This window comes from Delphinapterus leucas, chromosome 12, assembly GCF_059928025.1.
Source record: "Delphinapterus leucas isolate spDelLeu-1000000601 "Yukka" chromosome 12, BTC_Dleu_Yukka2, whole genome shotgun sequence".
Lineage (NCBI taxonomy): Eukaryota > Metazoa > Chordata > Mammalia > Artiodactyla > Monodontidae > Delphinapterus > Delphinapterus leucas.
In genome coordinates, this window is record NC_143140.1 from 52,728,283 (window position 1) to 52,749,210 (window position 20,928).

The following is a 20,928-nucleotide window of genomic DNA, read 5'->3' on the forward strand; positions in this document are numbered from 1 at the left end:
CTCTACATCTTCAGGTTATTGTTTATCATCTGTTATACAATTATTTTTTCCCAAATCATGTATGAGAGAAGAAGAAATGGTTCTATGATCAAGTAATTTGGAAAACTCTGGGTTGAAAAGCTAACTTTCTTAGCTGTAGGACTTCTGAGACTTTAATGTGCTTTTGTTGAGTCAGGGCAGAGAAGATATAATATGAGGTGTTCTTCAAATGTATTTAACTCCTGAACCCTCTGTCCTATGGAACGCTTTTGACTTACCAAAGAATTCCTGTTCTAGAACATAAGTTGGAAAGTTTTGTTATTGAGCATCCAGAATCTCATGGCTTTTGTTTTTATTATACTCATCCTTGAATGCAAAGAAATTTGATGCTCAGGAGAAAAACATATGCAACTGGTCCTCCTTTCCATCCACTTAGGTGAGTGTACATTTCCTTCTCTTAGCACACGCACAGCAGGGCTGCTAACACACCAAGCCTCTAAACATACTTCCGATGTCTAGCAAATGTTCAGCTCCTGTGGCTTTGCTGGAGGAATGGTGGATATTCTCCTACTCACTTGGCATGCCTGCCATAAGAAATAGAATCCAGTCCTTTGTAATTGCTATGGACTGAATGTTTTCCCTTCAAATTCATATGTTGAAGCCCTAATCTCCCATGTGATGGCATTAAGAGGTGGGTCTTTGGGAGGTAATTAAGATGAGGTCATGGGGGTGAAATCCTCATCATGGGATTAGTGCCCTTATAAGAAGAGAAAGAGACCAGAGCGCTCTTTCTCTCTCTCTCTCTGCCATGTGAGGATACAACAAGAAGGCAGATCAGGAAGAGAGCCCTCACCGGTATCAAATCTGCTGGCACCTTGATCTAGGACTTGCAGACTCCAGAACTGTGAGAAATAAATATTTGTTGTTTAAGCCACCCAGTCTGTGGTATTTTGTTATAGCAGCCCAAACTAAGGCAGCAATGCTGAGTTGTTTGTTTAACCAGAAGAATGTATGAAAAACACAATCACAGGAGAACAGAGTTCTTATTTCCTTCTTTCTTTAAGGTTAACGTCACCTAATTTGCAACACACAGTCATCATCTGTCATCTTCTGCCCTTGTAACATTTACTGTGCTGGAAGCTTCTGTTCCACTTGGATGTAGAAAAGGCAGGGTGGGGGGAGGCTATGCACAGATGCCCAGGGAAGACCAAAATCACTAAGTCGGTTCCAAAACAGTGGTTGCCTGGTTTCCTGGTATCTGCATGTCCTGCCTTTCTAAGATAGGGGCACACACTGAGCAGGGGTCAAAGCATCCTCGCACCTTCTTTATGACTAGCCCTGACCGATGCAAAAGTCAAAGTCTGCTCCTATATGTCAGTTCACCTGTATTCACACTGAAGTTGGGAGAATATTTACCTAGAGTCTAACAAATCACTGATTGATAGACTCAGTTTACAGGGCCACTCTGATTCTGTATCTCCTATGTATATTCTTGAATTTCTATTCAAGGGGATGCTAACTTAAATGATTGTTAGCTAGCTGCTATCTTCATTTGAAGTACAACATTGGACAAAATGTAAATAAAGGATCAATTTAATTTGGCAGCCAATAAAATGAAAAAAACTAAGAGAATGGAATATGTCATGAAGTATGAAAAGGTAGCAATTTCACCAACCTCCACATGACTTATCAACTTCTCATTTATTTAATATCTGGAATTGATTACTATAAAGTTACATTCAAAGGGCAATAATATGCATCAGCTCTTTGTTGTGCTTTTGCCTCCAAATAGCTCAAACTAGTCATACAGAAAAGATATTTTTAATAAACAAAATAAGGTAAGCAGAAGAGAAGAGAAAACTTAGATGAGTCAACATGTGGTGTTCACAGAGAAACAAAAGAAAAAACAATGCAAGCACCCTAAAGAATACTGCAACTTCTAGAAGGGCTAGCCATGGATTTTCAATAAAATAGAAGATTTCTCCATGAGCAGTGCCCTGGAGAAAAAAGTTCTTTGCCTGTGCATCTGTGTGTGTATGTTTGTGTACACACACAAACACAGATATATGTACTACATAATAAAATGTTAATTTAACTTTATAGAGTATTTAAAACATCTGAATATAATTTATCAGTAGTAACATTAAGAAAAGGCAGAATATACGATAACTGACCCAAAAAGCCACTTGCTATTATAGGCAATTATATTTGTAATTAAGTTGAACACAACTAAATTATGACTTTAATTAAAAGGCATTTTCTAAGATGGCACCGACATGTTTAAAATTCAATACATTTTATATGAGGTACTGGAGTTATTAACAAAAATTTCTTTCTGCAGCTTGTGTATTTTTTAAAAAGCAAAACATCATCTCTAACCAATATCAAAATGCTCCCAGAATCCATAGACATTTCATTGCATAATAAATTCAAGGGGCAATTTTTTCCAACCACTTAATACTTGCCCCTCCTTGGTATATACAATTGTATTTACATCCATGGTTAATAGTAATAGAATTCCTGACACACTCTTATGGCCACTATGTCCACATTAATTTTAAATGAAGAATACATGGAGGCTCAGAGGACTGACAATGAAACACACAGCCTTTTGCCATTGGTCAGCATCAGATTAGAATGAATCAGCAGGTCTTAAAAAAGTCTGGGAGCAATAATGGTATCTCAGTGGCTGGTGGAAAGTGAGTTTGGGTCTGAACCCTGTGCCAGGCGGAGAGAGACAGGGCCACAATGCAAGTGACATCCTTTTCCAATCTTGTCTCCTCTACAAAAGTCTTGTCACCTGGAAACAACTAACCTGTTAAGGTGAGAAATTGTCTTTCTAAAATAAGTCTGAAACACAGCAATGAAGAGGATTATTTGTGATCTTACATGGTCCAGACTTCAGAGGTTTAAGAATATGACAATGGCCTTGCTTATCTTTGCTCTTGGTAGATGACAGGGTAAAGAGGTGAGTGTTTGAACATCTACTGTCTTTACAAACTGTACTAGAAACTATGGAGATAGAGAAGACGCATGAAACAGAAGCAATAAAAGTATGTTGCTTCGGCTCAAGGACTGTATAACCTAGTTTGAGGAGCACACTTTTACCTACAGTGAAAGAGTTACTCATAAATATAAAAGACTCTTTGAATATGTAAATTCAACATGAAGGATACACACAAGGTCAACATGAACAGATACACATCTTCCCTAATGAAGCTGCTGTTATTCTCATTACTTTTTGAATTGCCTTCAGAATTAACTTATAAGGCATGCAGAAATATTTACAAAGCTACAAGTCCATGGTTTCGCTCGGGTTAATCATCCATATTATTCGGAAAGTGGCTTCAGATAATTCTGGTCAATTCCAAGTATCAAAGCTGCACTTAATGAACATATAATTGCCCAGCTAAGGACTTTAACATAAAGTGATATCCTTTCTGTAAAGGGAGTTCTACCATTTGTGCAATACTTTGAACAGCAATCTATTCTTTTGAAGGATAAAACATTTATTTGGTTCTAAAAATTCTAGTATATTTATTTTAAAATTAAATTATGTTGCTACAGAGACCTACCTATATTCTCAAGAACAGACTTCATAGCAATCACAAAGTACTATTATAAAAGTTCTGCACGTTCCATGGGACCTACATGTTCACTGTAATGGAGATGTATCACAGTGAGTTCTCAGCTCAAAATCAGCAGACAAAAGTCAAAAAAGAGATAATGGCCCCTTGTATGTCCTCCTGCAATTACTTCAAACACCTCTGAACTTAATTCCTTTGGTCCCCTCTTCTCTCTTCCTGTAAGTATCTCCTCCCATGGACCTCATCTTGGCTCAATTGACCACTATCTCCCAATCACTCAAGTCAGAGATCTGCAAGTCATCCTAGATTCTGCATTCTCTCTTATTTTACCCCATTTCTGATCAACTACCAATTCCTGTTGGCTCTATCTTCTAAATATTTCTCACCTCCATGCCCTACCCTCTATTTGCCAAAACTGCCCTGGATCAAGCCATCACCTGTGGAGATAAACAAGACTCTCTAGCAAAGAGCCCCAGGAGCTCTTTCTAGATGGCATGGTAATGGGTCCACTGGGCTTGTCCCACCATCGCCCCCTATGGCCAGCAAGAAGGACTGCAGCTGAATTCAACTGCCAACAGGCCCTATGGTTTCCTTTTCTACAAAAGAGAAGCTGCAATTTCGCATGGTGCCAAAGTCCAGAGGTGCTGGGCTTTTCAAACCACCCTGCAAATAGTTGATGTCCAAACTCACTTCTTAGCACCAAAGCAAAGACTGCTATCGAGAGTCCTAAGGCCATTCCCACACTTGCACCATAAAAAAAGGAGAGCAACAGAGGGGCCGTGAGGCTTCTGGGGACTGAGGAGCATTAGTGCAGCCAGCTGAGTGTAGGTTCCCTGGCCCTACTCCGCGGAATGCTGACTGACTTCTGTCTCACACCTGTGATTTCAGACAGCAGCAAGTGACGCCTCTGTGTTTGCCCCGTCACTTCTCCCCAGACTATTACCTATAAATCTTTCATCCGTTCTGTTCTCCACTCTGTCATCAAAGGTCAGACCGAGTCACTTTCTGCCTAAAACTTCCCTCTATATTTGGACCTGTAGAAAAAGCTCCAAATTCCTCAGCATGGTATACAAGGCCCTGAACAGTCTAGTTCCAACTTTCCTTTCCAGACTCATTTTTGGCCATTCGTCCTCTCCTCCACCTCTGCTCCCCATCTACACACACGTGCACACACACACACACACCTGCACTGTCCTCCCCACTCCCTACCCTCCACTCTGTGCATTTGCTTTGCTGGGAATAATCCTTCCCACGCGGCTACCTTGTGACACACACTGAACACAAGTGCTGCCTCCTCTGTGAAACCTTCCTAACTCCTCTCTGAGACTTGGCCCCTGCCCCCTCTTGTCTCACTAGACAGCTGTGTTATCACCCTCCTGGAGACTGGGGCCAGGGACTGTGCCTCACTCTCCTTGCTGCCCTAGACCTAGCAGAAGCCTGGCACAGACTAGGCACTCAAATATTTGTTCAAGAAATAGACAGTATATAAATGATATCAGCTACTAGATGCATCACCCTGAACACTGCTGATGAACTTTTTTGCCTCATGTCCTCTGTCATTTTTCAACTATCTTCAATCTATTATCATTCGCTCTTAAAAAGCTTTCGCTGAGGATGAATCTGGAATTCCCTCTACTACTCTAGAGACTTTCCTATGCAGAGCTGCCTAAAGTAAAATTACAATGTGCAATGCAAAATCCTTTCTGAAAAACTCGCCTGAAATTCAGTTTTATCCCTCAAGGTGTATTTTTCCGAAAGTGTACTTTAAGCAACAATATAAATGCTTATGGAATGCCAAACATCAAATTTATATTAATGGCAATAACAATAATAATTTCCTTTAAAGTAATTGACTGAAGTCAAGAAATAGCCAAACTAGTTGACATGCAGTCAGAATTTTATACTTTTCATCAGAAAAACAATTCTCTACCAATGACAAATAACAGTAAAGCCCCTAAAACTACCTGTCACGCATCTAATGAAGATGGATTCTCTGGCTACCACGTATAATACATAATATCCAAAAGCACTGCTATAATTCACAGCTAATTAGTGTCTTGCCGTTATGAGAGGTGTCATAGCCCTAACTCTCTCCCCAACTCTCTACTCAGACCTCACAAGAGCTGACAGCCAGGCAAGGATCACAACAAGCCAATTAGCACCCACCCCAACCTTGGGCTGCTGTTTCTCGGCAGCCTGCCGCAGCATCAATATATCATGCCCCCCTCATGAAGCGCTTCTCTGACAGCTGCAAGCCACTGTCGCCTGAGGAATAAAGACAATACTTCTAAGGAAAACTCACGTGGGAAAGACAGAGGTAGAAAAGGGATATTATTTGCCTTCCTTTAGCAGCATAGCTGTCAGCAAAATTGAAGACCATCAATTCGGACTGATTAGGAGACAACTGCCCTGAGAAATAAATCCATGACTGGTATACCTGAAGATCCTTCGTGGTAATCAACAGTGAGCAATTGGGCTGTACACTTGTTTGTTCATTTTAATGCAGATTATATCGAAGACCCTTTTCTTTCCATTTTTCTCCTGTATAGTCCTCCTTCTGGCTAATAAGAAAATTATCCTTTCAGTAGGACATAATGGTCTGCATTTACTTTGTCCCCTAGTGAATACACAGCAATCAGATAATTTGTTTGAAAGACTCTAAATGGTCTGACTTCATTGAAAAGGAATCTATAATGTTATGCTAGTCTCCAAGTAGGGCCTACAAAGCTTGCTAAACCCATAAGCAAGCATTACAGTATTCTCGGCACATAACAGCCAATATCCTTGTAATTTTGTTCTAAGCCTGTAAAGCTGTTTTGCTCCATAATATTCTACTAAGAAAGTGTTCAGCATAGTCACTGTAGCCTGGGAATTATTCAAAGATATGACTCAGTTAATTCTACTTTTTCTTTGTTTTCCTCATGGAAATATTCTACTTCTATATTTTTAATGCTAGAATCAAAAACATTTAATCTAGTTTTTGGCTAACTAATGACTACCTAATATAGAAGCACCTGTAACACTTAAAGATAATTCTCAGGTCTCCTGTGCTTTTTCTTTCCTAGGGTATTGTAAACATGCACTTGACTCTCAGCTGGAAAACTACATTTGACCAAATGTTACATGTCATTGGTTAATTAAGCACATTTGCATTCAGCATTTCAATTCATTTTCTATTTACCAGGCAAAGACAAATGAAATGCAAAAAGAAAAAAAAATGGGTATTATGGAAAGATCAATTTTGACAACAGTTTAGACTTTGCTTCTTGCTTATCATTTCCCTAAATGGACAGGCTCCTAGATAATGCAAAAGTGAGAAAACACAGGCAGATCCATATATTTTTCATCTCATACCTAGAGTGTGTGTATTTGAAACATTTATAGTCACATCTAGCCACAGACAGAAATTGTTTTGCTAATTTTTACATTACTCTTGAGTAGTTCAATAGATTTAATTTTGGTACTATTGTGAAGATAACAGATAAGGCAAATTTAAAATTAACATGTCCATGTTCACACAGAAGGTTCATGACTACAGACTCTCAAGTCCACATTTAAATCACACAGAACAATGCCCATACCTGAAAGGGAGAAGTTGCCTTTCTGACTTTCACTTTCTCTGATTAGAAAAGCACCTGTCTGATTTTCTGAATATAATAGTTGTTTTTCAGCATCTGCCCTCTTGATTGCTCCAAAGAACCACCTAAAAAGAGAGAGATATAAACTTTAATTAACCAGTCAACATTCATTTTTTTTAAGGAGCAAGAAGTTTGGCAAGAAAGTTCCAATATCAGAAGGGCTTATACTCTTTAGTGAAACTATAACAGGTATAAACGGTAGTTTTTGATACTTGACATGATTTTTCTGGATGTCTGCAACACTCACCAGGAGTCTTTAATATATTACAAAATAGGAATTTAGCTGATGCCTCTGCTACCACATGTCTTCTCACACCTGCATTCTGTCTGAGAAACCCTGTGTTCTCCTGTCAAATCCAAAGCTTCTAGGGCAGGCCCACCACACGGTAAGTTTGCCATGTTGCACGCTCTAAAACTATTCACATCACCATCAGACTGTCCACTGCCTCTCCTAACACCTTCTAGGTGTTAGGAGGCAAACATTCCAATCCAGGGATTCATATATTTCACATCAAAGTGTGAACAGTAAAAATGTAGTTCTCTGGGTTTTAATTCCCATCTTTCTCCCCTCCATCACTGCCCAACTCCCCTGACCCCCATAATATAAGATGGTTTTGCATGTTTAAAAGGAAATTTTCATCGGTGGAGAGATTATGTGAAAAAGATACTTCTGCCTGGGATGTATCTTCTTAGTGTCCCCTCCACTTCTCATCTTTACACTCTTATCCTTAACATTCCAGAACTACAAGAGTCAGTAAATGTGAATGTGATCAACCCCAACAAAGAATTATGGATTTTAATATCAGAACCAGTTTAAAACATATATCAAGTCAGCAGACACTAATGTGAATAAGAGGAAACTGAGACAGCCAGCTTTGCATTAATGACCTTTCACTCTAGGGTCATAACGTCGATCTTTATCATTAAAGACTTCAGGTAAAACATTTATCTTTCTAGGCATCATTTTTAAAAATGTAAACACTCAAAGAGAAGAAATGTAGGCTTGAGGGAAGAAATACAGGCCAGGTGAGAAATTGCAGGCTGGGAGAGGCCCTCAAAAATTGGTTCCAATTGGTTTGACAGGTCATGGGTATGGGGGAATATGAGTGCACTAAGGGTGACACAATTGGAAGGAAGAGGGGAAGAAATTGAAAAAAAAGAGACATTAAAATATAATTACCTTCTAACAAAAGTAAGATGTTTGTTTACCATTTTCCCAATCGTCAAATTTCAAATTACACAATATTAACTATATTATCCAGGAAATGCCAGATTATGTTGGAACAATGAACAACTCCAAAAACCTCAGTGGTTTAAGACAACAAAGATTTGTTTTTCACTCAACTGCACGTCCACTGAAGGTCATCAGTGCCATGTCCATCTCTATGTCCACCAAAGAATTTCCATCGTCATGCTTCCACGATTGACTAGGCAGGCTGGATTGGAAAATGTGGCAAATCACAGACTGGTTCCTGGAGTTTCTATTTAAAGCTTCTGCTCAAGAATGAGCCTACTGAGAAATACGTTGTATGTTCATACTAAATCCAAAGAGAGTAGAAAATGCAATCCTACTATTTCCCTGAAGGCAGAAAACTGGAAACATTTGGTAGACTACACTAATGACTACCATATTGATTCAATATCAGGAACCAAATTAATGTCCATAGGCTATTGTTTGTCCAAATGAAATTTTAAAAGGCTTGGAAACATTCCAAGGTGGCCATGGAATGAATTCACAGAAAAATAGAAACATATGTTTTCCACTATTGCAGAAATAAGTAAATATCAATAGAATAATGGAACATAATAAAAAACTCAAACAGACCCAAACATACAAATTAGTGATGAAAGGATGGGTTAGTCAATAAATGATGCTGGTACCAATCATAATCCATATAAAAAATTAATTGCTGCTACCTATAGCATACACAACAATTTTACATAGATTAAAAACCTAATGTAAGGGCTTCCCTGGTGGCGCAGTGGTTGAGAGTCCGCCTGCCAATGCAGGGGACACGGGTTCGTGCCCTGGTCCGGGAAGATCCCACATGCTGCAGAGCGGCTGGCCCGTGAGCCATGGCCGCTGAGCCTGCGCGTCTGGAGCCTGTGCTCCGCAAGGGGAGAGGCCACAACAGTGAGAGGCCCGCGTACCGGAAAAAAAAACAAAAAAACAAAAAAACCTAATGTAAAAGGCACATTCTAAAACTTTCTGAGACTATTAGACTAAGGAAGTTTTCTTCCACAAGACAAAAAGAAAAAGAAGACATACGAGCCTTAAGGGAAAAGATTAATAATATTTATTACACCATAATTAAAAACTTGCAACACCAAGATTACCATGAAATAAAATTAAACTATAAGCCACAGACCCGGAGGAGGTATTTGCAGAGCATATAAACAAGGATAAGATTAGTATTCAGGTTATATAGAGACCTATAATCACTAAAAAAAAAGACAACACAGTAGAAAAACTGACACAGTATATAACTGGATAGATCACAGAAAAGAAAAACCCAATAACTAATAAAAATAAGGAAAGAAGTGCAGCCTCTGTCTATTGCCAGTAATTAGAAATATTAAGAATATTAAATATTAAAAAATGAAATGCACTTTCACACTTTTCAGGCTGGACAAAATTTAAAACTCTCACATTCAGGCACTGGAAAAAACATGAAACAAGAACCTTTACATAATACTAGTGGCAATGCAATTTGATACAACTAATTCAGAGAACATTTGGCAATATCTAGTAAAGCTGAATATTTGTATGCTACTTAATTTCACTTCTAGATTGTATACTCTGTGTGCTCAAGGAAATATATGACAAGCACATTCACTGAAGAATTCTAGCATGGAAAGTTGGAAACAACCTAAAGGCCCATTTTAGGGGAATAAGTAAACTTAATTATGGATATAAAATGGAATACTATCTGGCAGTTAAACCAAATAAATTGTTGAGGGACAAAAGGAAGTTGAAGAATGATACATACCTTTATAATACTATTTATATAAAGTTTAAACAAACACATGAAAAACATTAGATATTTTTATGGATAGCATGCTTAGTGAAAGCTAATAGTTAAAATACTCAGGCAATTTTTTTTTAGACTCCATTTCCAGCAATGGCAAAATTTCTTCACACAAATATTTCAAGCAAAGGAGCAACATGGATCGAATATACTTATCAACCCCATGCATTTTCCTGATTTCTAGTGCATTAATTATGCAGCATCATTAAAATGTTTGGTCCAAATATAAATATGTAAACCTTTACAAGAATTACAATTTATCTAACAGATTAAATTCTTAGAAGTACAATTATATCTCATATATCTCATAATTCTAAAGAATAAATACTCCATTAGATAAGCTTTACATATATACATTACATTTGTATTTTGGATAATCAAGTTTATAAAATGATGTCTTTTCTCTGCCTAATATATGTATAAGCAAGCAGGTTTTGTAAATCAAATGATTAAAGATATAATAATTTTACTACATTTGTAGAGAGGAACTGTGTGATGAATTTTTTTCCTTAAATTCTCTTCTGTCTCACCAATTCTGGATTCTTTTTTTTAAAATTTAATTTAATTTATTTATTTTTACAGCAGGTTCTTATTAGTCATCTACTTTATACACATCAGTGTATACATGTCAATCCCAATTGCCCAATGCATCACACCACCCCCCCACTCCCCCGAATTCTCGATTCTTGTACTATCACTTTACAAGGCAAATCACACCAGTAATGAATTGATAATAAGAATGAAATACATGTAACTATTTGAATGGATGCATCAGCTCACTTAATACCTGGAATTTTACTTGGCTGAGCTGCCATCAAGAAGTGAAGAAAATAAATCGTTGTTTTCTGGATGTAGTGGCATTATAATGCCATCTTTCATACTCAAAGATGACGCGTCTGCTATAGACTGTGATCGCTAGAGCATGTGCTGCTGTACAGACTAGTGGGCAACCGATAGTTCGGTCCACCCTCTGCACAGGTGAAAACCGTTCCTTAATTTGTGGTTTGAGCCATGAACAGAACTGTCATTCTCCTCAGTTCTGCCTTTAGAGTCCCTGCTGGTCCCACTCTGGAAGGGCACGTACACCCCAAGCCTCGTTGTCCACAGGCCACAGCCATTTTCAACGCTCTCTTTAAGCTGTAGTTCTTATGTGCAGTAAACAGTGAGTGCTGAGAAGAGATCAGGATATCCTAGGAGGCAGAAAGCATCAGGGGAGAGTCTTATAGATCGTGATCCTCGAAATGTGGATCAGCAACAGCATCACACGGAAACTTGTTGGAAATTTGCAGGCTTCACGTCATACCAAGTGAATCAGAAACTCTGAAGGTGGGGCCCGGAAATCTGGGTTTTAATAATTAGTTCCCCAGTAAATCTTATGCACACCAAAGACTGAGAACTACTGAGGTACAGAAATAGTAAAGAAGTTGGAAATTTACACAAGACATCTGAAAATAAGTTAGATTTGGCACTTACATGTAAAAATTATCCAATAAAATGATACTACACACACTCTCACATACACATTTTATTGATATTTAATGAAAATAATCTTTATTACTATGCCATACCTGCCATGAAAGAGATCTTGATTAAGAATAACCAAAAAGGAGAGGAGATCCATAATAACCTACAACTTTGGAGAAAAATGCTTCAGTTAGGTGAAAATGGAGCAAAAAGTACACTGCCTGTTTTAGATGAAAGGAGTATGTAATTGAAATCTAAGATTCATTCTGCAAACATTTGAGTGTCTATGGTGTGTAAATTCTGTAGCATGGACACAGAAAGATCTGCAAGACATACTGCTGAATGAAAAAGGGTAAATTGCAGAGTACTAGGAATATTATAGTTTTATTTATATTTTAAAAACCAACAAACCAAAAATTATATGTGCTTACTTCTCCAGAGATTAGGGAGAGATGACAAAAGACTTTCACTTTTTACTCTGCATTCTTCTCTATAATTGGATGTTTACGATAAGATGTAGTTATATCATTTCACAATTTATTTATACACAAAAAAATGAAAGAAGTCAATCAGGTATATGCTACAAAAACCTACATGTCATAAAGATCTGGACTAGAGATTTTGGCAGCTAGAATTGATAGTTACAAGAAAAATCTCAAAGGAATATGGGATGGGTGATTATAGATGAGCAGTGAAACAGATGGAAGATCAAACATGACACCAGGGTTTCAAATCTGCATGACTGGAGGACAATGTACTCAGCAGCACATCAGAAGGCAGAGTGTAACAACAAGTAAGAGTTACAGCATCTCACTGGGAAAGTTATCCCTGGATTTCCTCACTTGTAAGTGGGACTAATAATCATTACCCTGTAGGCTTCTTTTGAGATGAAGAAAAATAATGTGTGTAAAGTGCTTGATGCCTGGCCACATTCACACTTAATAAATAGCACCTATTTTAAGAGAACTGATTTAAGGGAGAAATTATATATTTGGTTTTAGACACGATGGATTTGAGGTAAAGACAGAACATGAGTGAATATGTGAACATGATCTCACTTCTCTAACTGCATTTGTACTAACTTTGCTGTTCTGCCTGCCCAGTCTTGACTAGGTCATGCTGCCACCAGGTGGCAGTACACCATTTTACTAAAGCAAAAAGGCTAACGAAAGCTATAAGGTGATTAACTGGACGTTATTTTACAAAAAAAGTCACAATGTGTCTTTTAAAAACAAAAATGAGAATTTATGCAGTGTTACTGAATATCAACATTTAAATAATATAGATCCACCAGAGGGCAAACACCAGAAGCAAGAACTACAATCCTGCAGCCTGTGGAACAAAAACCACATTCACAGAAAGATAGACAAGATGAAAAGGCAGAGGGCTTTGTACCAGATGAAGGAACAAGATAAAACCCCCCAAAACAAGTAAATGCGGTAGACATAGGCAACCTTCCAGAAAAATAATTCAGAATAATGATAGTGAAGATGATCCAGGACCTTGGAAAAAGAAAGGAGGCAAAGATCGAGAAGATGCAAGAAATGTTTAACAAAGATCTAGAAGAATTAAAGAACAAACAGAGATGAACAATATAATAACTGAAATGAAAAATACACTAGAAGGAATCAATAGCAAAATAACTGAGGCAGAAGAATGGATAAGTGACCTGGAAGACAGAATGGTGGAATTCACTGCTGCAGAACAGAATAAAGAAAAAAGTATGCAAAGAAATAAAGACAGCCTAAGAGACCTCTGGGACAACATTAAACACAATAACATTCGCATTATAGGGGTTCCAGAAGGAGAAGAGAGAGAGAAAGGACCCGAGAAAATATTTGAAGAGATTATAGTCAAAAACTTCCCTAACATGGGAAAGGAAATAGCCACCCAAGTCCAGGAAGCTCAGAGAGTCCCATACAGGATAAACCCAAGGAGAAACATGCCGAGACACATAGTAATCAAATTGGCAAAAGTTAAAGACAAAGAAAAATTATTGAAAGCAGCAAGGGAAAAACGATAAATCACATACAAGGGAACTCCCATAAGGTTAACAGCTGATTTCTCAGCAGAAACTCTACAAACCAGAAGGGAGCGGCATGATACTTAAAGTGATGAAAGGGAAGAACCTACAACAAAGATTACTCTACCTGGCAAGGATCTCATTCAGATTCGAAGGAGAAATCAAAAGCTTTACAGAAAAGCAAAAGCTAAGAGAATTGAGCACCAGCAAACCAGCTCTACAACAAATGCTAAAAAAACTTCTCTAAATGAGAAACACAAGAGAAGAGAAGGACCTACAAAAACAAACCCAAAACAATTAAGAAAATGGTCATAGGAACATACATATCGATAATTACCTTAAACGTGAATGGATTAAATGCTCCAACCAAAAGACACAGGCTTGCTGAATGGATACAAAAACAAGACTCATATATATGCTGTCTACAAGAGACCCACTTCAGACCTAGGGACACACACAGACTGAAAGCAAAGGGACAGAAAAAGATATTCCATGCAAATGGAAATCAAAAGAAAGCTGGAGTAGCAATACTCATAGATAAAATAGACTTTAAAATAAAGAATGTTACAAGAGGCAAGGAAGGACACTGCATAATGATCAAGGGATCAATCCAAGAAGAAGATATAACAATTATATATATATATGCACCCCACATAGGAGCACCTCAATACATAAGGCAACTGCTAACAGCTATAAAAGAGGAAATGGGGCTTCCCTGGTGGCACAGTGGTTGAGAGTCCGCCTGCCGATGCAGGGGACACGGGTTTGTGCCCTGGTCTGGGAAGATCCCACATGCCACGGAGCGGCTGGGCCTGTGAGCCATGGCCGCTGAGCCTGCACGTCCAGAGCCTGTGCTCCGCAACGGGAGAGGCCACAGCAGTGAGAGGCCCACGTACCGCAAAAAAAAGAAGAGGAAATGGACAGTAACACAATAATAGTGGGGGACTTTAACACCTCACTTACACCAATGGACAGATCATCCAAACAGAAAATTAATAAGGAAACACAAGCTTAAATGACACAATAGACCAGATAGATTTAGTTGATATTTATAGGACATTCCATCCAAAAAGAGCAGATTACACTTTCTTCTCAAGTGTGCACAGAACACTCTCCAGGATAGATCACATCTTGGGTCACAAATCAAACCTTAGTAAATTTAAGAAAACTGAAATCTTACCAAGCATCTTTTCTGACCACAACGCTATGAGATTAGAAGTGAACTACGGGGAAAAAAATGTAAAAAACACAAACACATGGAGCCCAAACAATACGTTACTAAATAACCAAGAGATCACTGAAGAAACCAGAGAGGAAATCAAGAAATATCTAGAGACAAATGACAATGAAAACACAACGGTCCAAAATCTATGGGATGCAGCAAAAGCAGTTCTAAGAAGGAAGTTTATAGCTATACAAGCCTATCTCAAGAAACAAGAAAAATGTGAACTAAACAATCTAACCTTACACCTAAAGGAACTAGAGAAAGAAGAACAAACAAAACCCAAAGTTAGCAGAAGGAAAGAAATCATAAAGATCAGAGCAGAAACAAAAGAAATTGAAACAAAGAAAACAATAGCAAAGATCAATAAAACTAAATACTGGTTCTTTGAGAAGATAAACAAAATTGCCAAACCATTAGCCAGACTCATCAAGAAAAAGAGGGAGAGGACTCAAATCAATAAAAGTAGAAATGAAAAAGGAAAAGTTACAACAGACACCGCAGAAATACAAAACATCCTAAGCACTCTATGCCAATAAAATGGACAACCTGGAAGAAATGGACAAATTCTTAGAGAGGTATAACCTTCCAAGGCTGAACCAGGAAGAAATAGAAAATATGAACAGACCAATCACAAGTGATGAAATTGAAACTGAGATTAAAAATCTTCCAACAGGGCTTCCCTGGTGGCGCAGTGGTTGGGAGTCCGCCTGCCGATGCAGGGGACACGGGTTCGTGCCCCGGTCTGGGAGGATCCCACATGCCGCGGAGCGGCTGGGCCCGTGAGCCATGGCCGCTGGGCCTGAGCGTCCGGAGCCTGTGCTCTGCAACGGGAGGGGCCACAACAGTGAGAGGCCCACGTACCACAAAAAAAAACAAAAAACAAAATCTTGCAACAAACAAAAGTCCAGGACCAGATGGCTTCACAGGTGTATTCTATCAAACATTTAGAGAAGAGCTAACACCCATCCTTCTCAGACTCTTCCAAAAACATGCAGAGGAGGGAACACTCCCAAACTCATTCTATGATGCCACCATCACCCTGATACCAAAACCAGAAAAGGTACTACTAAAAAAGAAAATTATAGACCAATATCACTAATGAATATAGATGCAAAAATCCTTAACAAAATACTAGCAAACAGGGCTTCCCTGGTGGCGCAGTGGTTAAGAATCTGCCTGCCAGTGCAGGGGACACAGGTTTGAGACCTGATCCGGGAAGATCTCACATGCCGCGGAGCAACTAAGCCCATGGGCCACAACTACTGAGCCTGCGTGCTGCAACTACTGAAGCCTGCGTGCCTAGAGCCCGTGCTCCACAACAAGAGAAGCCACCACAATGAGAAGCCCGTGCACCGCAACGAAGAGTAGCCCCTGTTCGCCGCAACTAGAGAGAAGCCCGCGCGCAGCAACGAAGACCAAAGGCAGCCAAAAAACAAAAAAAATAGTACTAGCAAACAGAATCCAACAACACATTAAAAGGATCATACACCATGATCAAGTGGGATTTATCCCAGGGATGCAAGGATTCTTCAGTATACACAAATCAATCAATGTGATACACCATATTAACAAATTGAAGAATCAAAACCATATGATCATCTCAATAGATGCAAAAAAAGCTTCTGACAAAATTCAACACCTATTTATGATAAAAATTCTCCAGAAAGTGGGCATAGAGGGAACCTACCTCAACATAATAAAGGCCATATATGACAAACCCACAGCAAACATCATTCTCAATGGTAAAAAACTGAAAGCATTTCCTCTAAGATCAGGAAAAAGACAAGGATATCCACCCTCACCACTATTATTCAACATAGATTTGGAAGTCCTAGCCATGGCAATCAGAGAAGAAAAAGAAATAAAAGGAATACAAATTGGAGAAGAAGAAGTAAAACTGTCACTGTTTGCAGATGACATGATACTATACATAGAGAATCCTAAAGATGCCAGCAGAAAACTACTAAGGCTAATCAATGAATTTGGTAACGTTGCAGGATACAAAATTAATGCACAGAAATCTCTTCCATTCCTATACATTAACAATGAAAAATCTGAAAGAGAAATTAAGGAAGCACGCCCATTTACCATTGCAACAAAAAGAATAAAATACCTAGGAATAAACCTACCTAGGGAGACAAAAGACCTGCATGCAGAAAACTATAAGATACTGATAAAAAAATTAAAGATGATAGCAACAGATGGAGAGATATACCATGTTCTTGGATTGGAAGAATCAATGTTGTGAAAATGACTATACTATGCAAAGCAATCTACAGATTCAATGCAATCCCTATCAAATTACCAATGGCAGTTTTTACAGAAATAGAACAAAAAATCTTAAAATTTGTATGGAGACACAAAAGACCCCGAATAGCCAAAGCAGTCTTGAGGGAAAAAAAAGGAGCTGGAAGAATCAGACTCCCTGACTTCAGACTATACTACAAAGCTATAATAATCAAGACAATATGGTACTGGCACAAAAACAGAAATATAGATCAATGGAACAAGATAGAAAGCCCAGAGATAAACCCACGCATCTATGGTCAACTAATCTATGACAAAGGAGGCAAGGATATACAATGGAGAAAAGACAGTCTCTTCAATAAGTGGTGCTGGGAAAACTGGACAGCTACATGTAAAAGAATAAAATTAGAACACTCCCTAACACCATACACAAAAATAAACTCAAAATGGATTAGAGACCTAAATGTAAGACCGGACACTATAAAACTCTTAGAGGAAAACCTAGGAAGAACACTCTTTGACATAAATCACAGCAAGATCTTTTTTGATCCACCTCCTAGAGTAATGGAAATAAAAACAAAAATAAACAAATGGGACCTAATGAAACTTAAAAGCTTTTGCACAGCAAAGGAAACCATAAGCAAGACGAAAAGATAACCCTCAGAATGGGACAAAATATTTGCAAACGAATCAACGGACAATGGATTAATCTCCAAAATATATAAATAGCTCATGCAGCTCAATATTAAAGAAACAAACAACCCAATCCAAAAATGGGCAGAAGACCTAAATAGACATTTCTCCAAAGAAGACATACAGATGGCCAAGAAGTACATGAAAAGCTGCTCAACATCACTAATTATTAGAGAAATGCAAATCAAAACTACAATGAGGTATCACCTCACAGTAGTTAGAATGGGCATCATCAGAAAATCTACAAACAACAAATGCTGGAGAGGGTGTGGAGAAAAGGGCACCCTCATGCACTGTTGGTGGGAATGTAAATTGATACAGCCACTATGGAGAACTTTATGGAGGTTCCTTAAAAAACTAAAAATAGAATTACCCTGTAACCCAGCAATCCCACTACTTGGCATATACCCAGAGAACACCATAATTCAAAAAGACACATGCACCCCAACGTTCATTGCAGCACTATTTACAATAGCCAGGTCATGGAAGCAACCTAAATGCCCATCGACAGACGAATGGGTAGAGAAGATGTCATACATATATACAATGGAGTTTTACTCAGCCATAAAAAGGAACAAAATTGGGTCATTTGTAGAGACGTGGATGGATCTAGAGATTGTCATACAGAGTGAAGTAAGTCAGAAAGAGAAAAACAAATATCGCATATTAACACATATATGTGGAACCTAGAAAAATGGTACAGATGAACCGGTTTGCAGGGCAGAAATTGAGACACAGATGTAGAGAACAGACGTATGGACACCAAGCAGGGAAAGCAGCGGGGGGGCGGGGGGGTGGTGGTGTGATGAATTGGGAGATTGGGATTGACATGTATACACTGACGTGTATAAAATGGATGACTAATAAGAACCTGCTGTATAAAACAATAAATAAATTAAGTAAAGAAAAGAAAAGCAGGATGTGTTTATACACACTCTTGAATATTTATAAAACATTTGTGGAAGGTTACCCAACACTGTTCTGTACAGTTTATTTTTTGATTGTGTGTATGTATTACATTTTTCCTAAAGAAAAAAACATTTAAATAATATAGATATCAATCAAAATTGAGGGAAATCAACCTGTTAATAGATGTGGTATCTCCACGAATGTTTCCTCATTTCATTTACTGGAGTCTTATTCTATCCACTCTGCTGCCTCACTGACTGGCATGCAGTAGGACACTCATAATTCCAATCAGATAGAGGTAATTTCCTCCTACATTTTTTAAAAGGGAAAACCCATCCTTAGTAACTGCTGGCTAAGGTTTACAAAATTTAACAAACAATTTCTTTCCCCAATGTCTCCCTAAAATCCAGGACAGCTGGCCTTAAACCACAGTAGACAGACCCTAAAAAAATAAACTCCTAAAACCAGTCCCAGAAAAACACATGGATCTTCCATGTGGGAAAGTGGGTAGATCAACTTGACCCATAGCCACCATGGGGAAAGTGCCCTGGGCGCCTCCCCTGGTGGAATGCAGGCTAGGGGTGTTTTTATTGTTGTCATCACAGTTACACACGTTATCAGGGATAAACCCACCTGTTGTCCTCACCAGTGTGGTTTGGGAGAATCAGTGACACTAACATTTTTGCAAAATAACTACAGTTTGCAGGGTACGCTCATAATCACATTTAGCCATTTATGGTACCTAAATGTAAGGCTTGGAATCATGACCCCTCGAGCTATGGAAGTTCTATATGGCTCACCTGCATTGATCTGTGTTTCAGCAACATTGCCAGGAAAGCCTCTATCGAAGTTCCTTATGGTCCAGGTAATCATGTCCCTTCCCCTCTATAAAAATCTCCTTAGGCTCAGCATCCCCCTTGGCTTGCAGTAAATGAACACTGTCACTTTTCCCCGCTCCCCTACCATGATAAGGACAAAATAATTATAATAATAATACTGCTCCGTGTATTTTCTTATTCTTTCCTTCCTTTCCATTTCCCCCACCACAAACTTTGTCCAATGCATCATCATTATTTGGACTCTGGTAATATTTTGCTATCTCTTATCTTTAATCTTAATAGCTTTCACTTCCAGATCACACACAAGGAGCCAGGCACTGTTGCTACAAGTTGTATGTACATCACCTCAGTCTCTCTCCCCCTTGCTTACACCGCCACCACTAGATTAATCATCTGAAAATATGACCTGCTACATCTCACTGGTACATACACATTAAAAAAGTTTTAAGGTGGGCTTCCCTTTAAGGTGGCGCAGTGGTTGAGAGTCTGCCTGCTGATGCAAGGGACACAGATTCGTGCCCCGATCTGGGAAGATCCCACATGCCATGCCGCAGAGTGGCTGGGCCCGTGAGCCATGGCCGCTGAGCCTGCGCGACCGGAGCCTGTGCTCCGCAACGGGAGGGGCCACAACAGTGAGAGGCCTGCGTACGGCAAAAAAAAAAAAAAAAAAGTTTTAAGGGTTCCCTTTGCTTATGGACGAAAATCTTTATTAACCTGGAATTCCAAGCCCACCTCCATCTAGATGCCATCCATTTCTTCAATCTTATCTTCCCTACATCAACTGTGCTCCAGCTAAACACATCCTCTCACCGCTGTCGGTGGTAGCATTACTTAAACCTGCCTACCCACGATTCCCACAGTTCTCAGCCTCTACCCCTCTGGTTTGGAATGGAGTACACAAAAGCTAGTGCTGCACAGTTTTACTTTTTATTTTTAGATTATTCCCTGTGTTCACCTGAGGCTGCAGACTTTCCTGGCACAGAGACTGAGCCTGATAACACCACATATGCCTTTTGGAGCAGTTAAATAAATACTTGTTGATGAACAGTTAACACATTGTACCTCAATGTGGGCATCTTATATAGTCTTTTGGTTTATACTGAATGTTGGACTTTAGATAACACGTGTGTTTTCACGTAACCTTTTATCTGTGCTTGCCACAGTGCATGGAGGGTAAAGCACTTAAGAGAGAAGCCTTATCTGCTCTGGGCCAGTTGCAGCACAGATTTGAATGTTAATTGGCCTCAGACCACAGATTCCAATCTGACCGCTCTCTTCTCCCAAAGAGGAAAAAC

At 38.9% G+C, this 20,928-nt stretch overlaps 1 protein-coding gene across 2 annotated transcripts in view; it reads right to left on the minus strand.

Moving 5' to 3' along the window:
• The window catches only part of FRK (fyn related Src family tyrosine kinase), a 118,267-nt gene that overhangs the window by 38,105 nt on the left and 59,234 nt on the right, over positions 1–20,928 (minus strand). For both annotated transcript variants that reach the window (XM_022554802.2, XM_089921954.1), the window contains one exon: positions 7,148–7,269. In XM_022554802.2, coding sequence (XP_022410510.1) covers positions 7,148–7,269 — 122 coding nt within the window. The remainder of the gene's footprint in view (positions 1–7,147; positions 7,270–20,928) is intronic.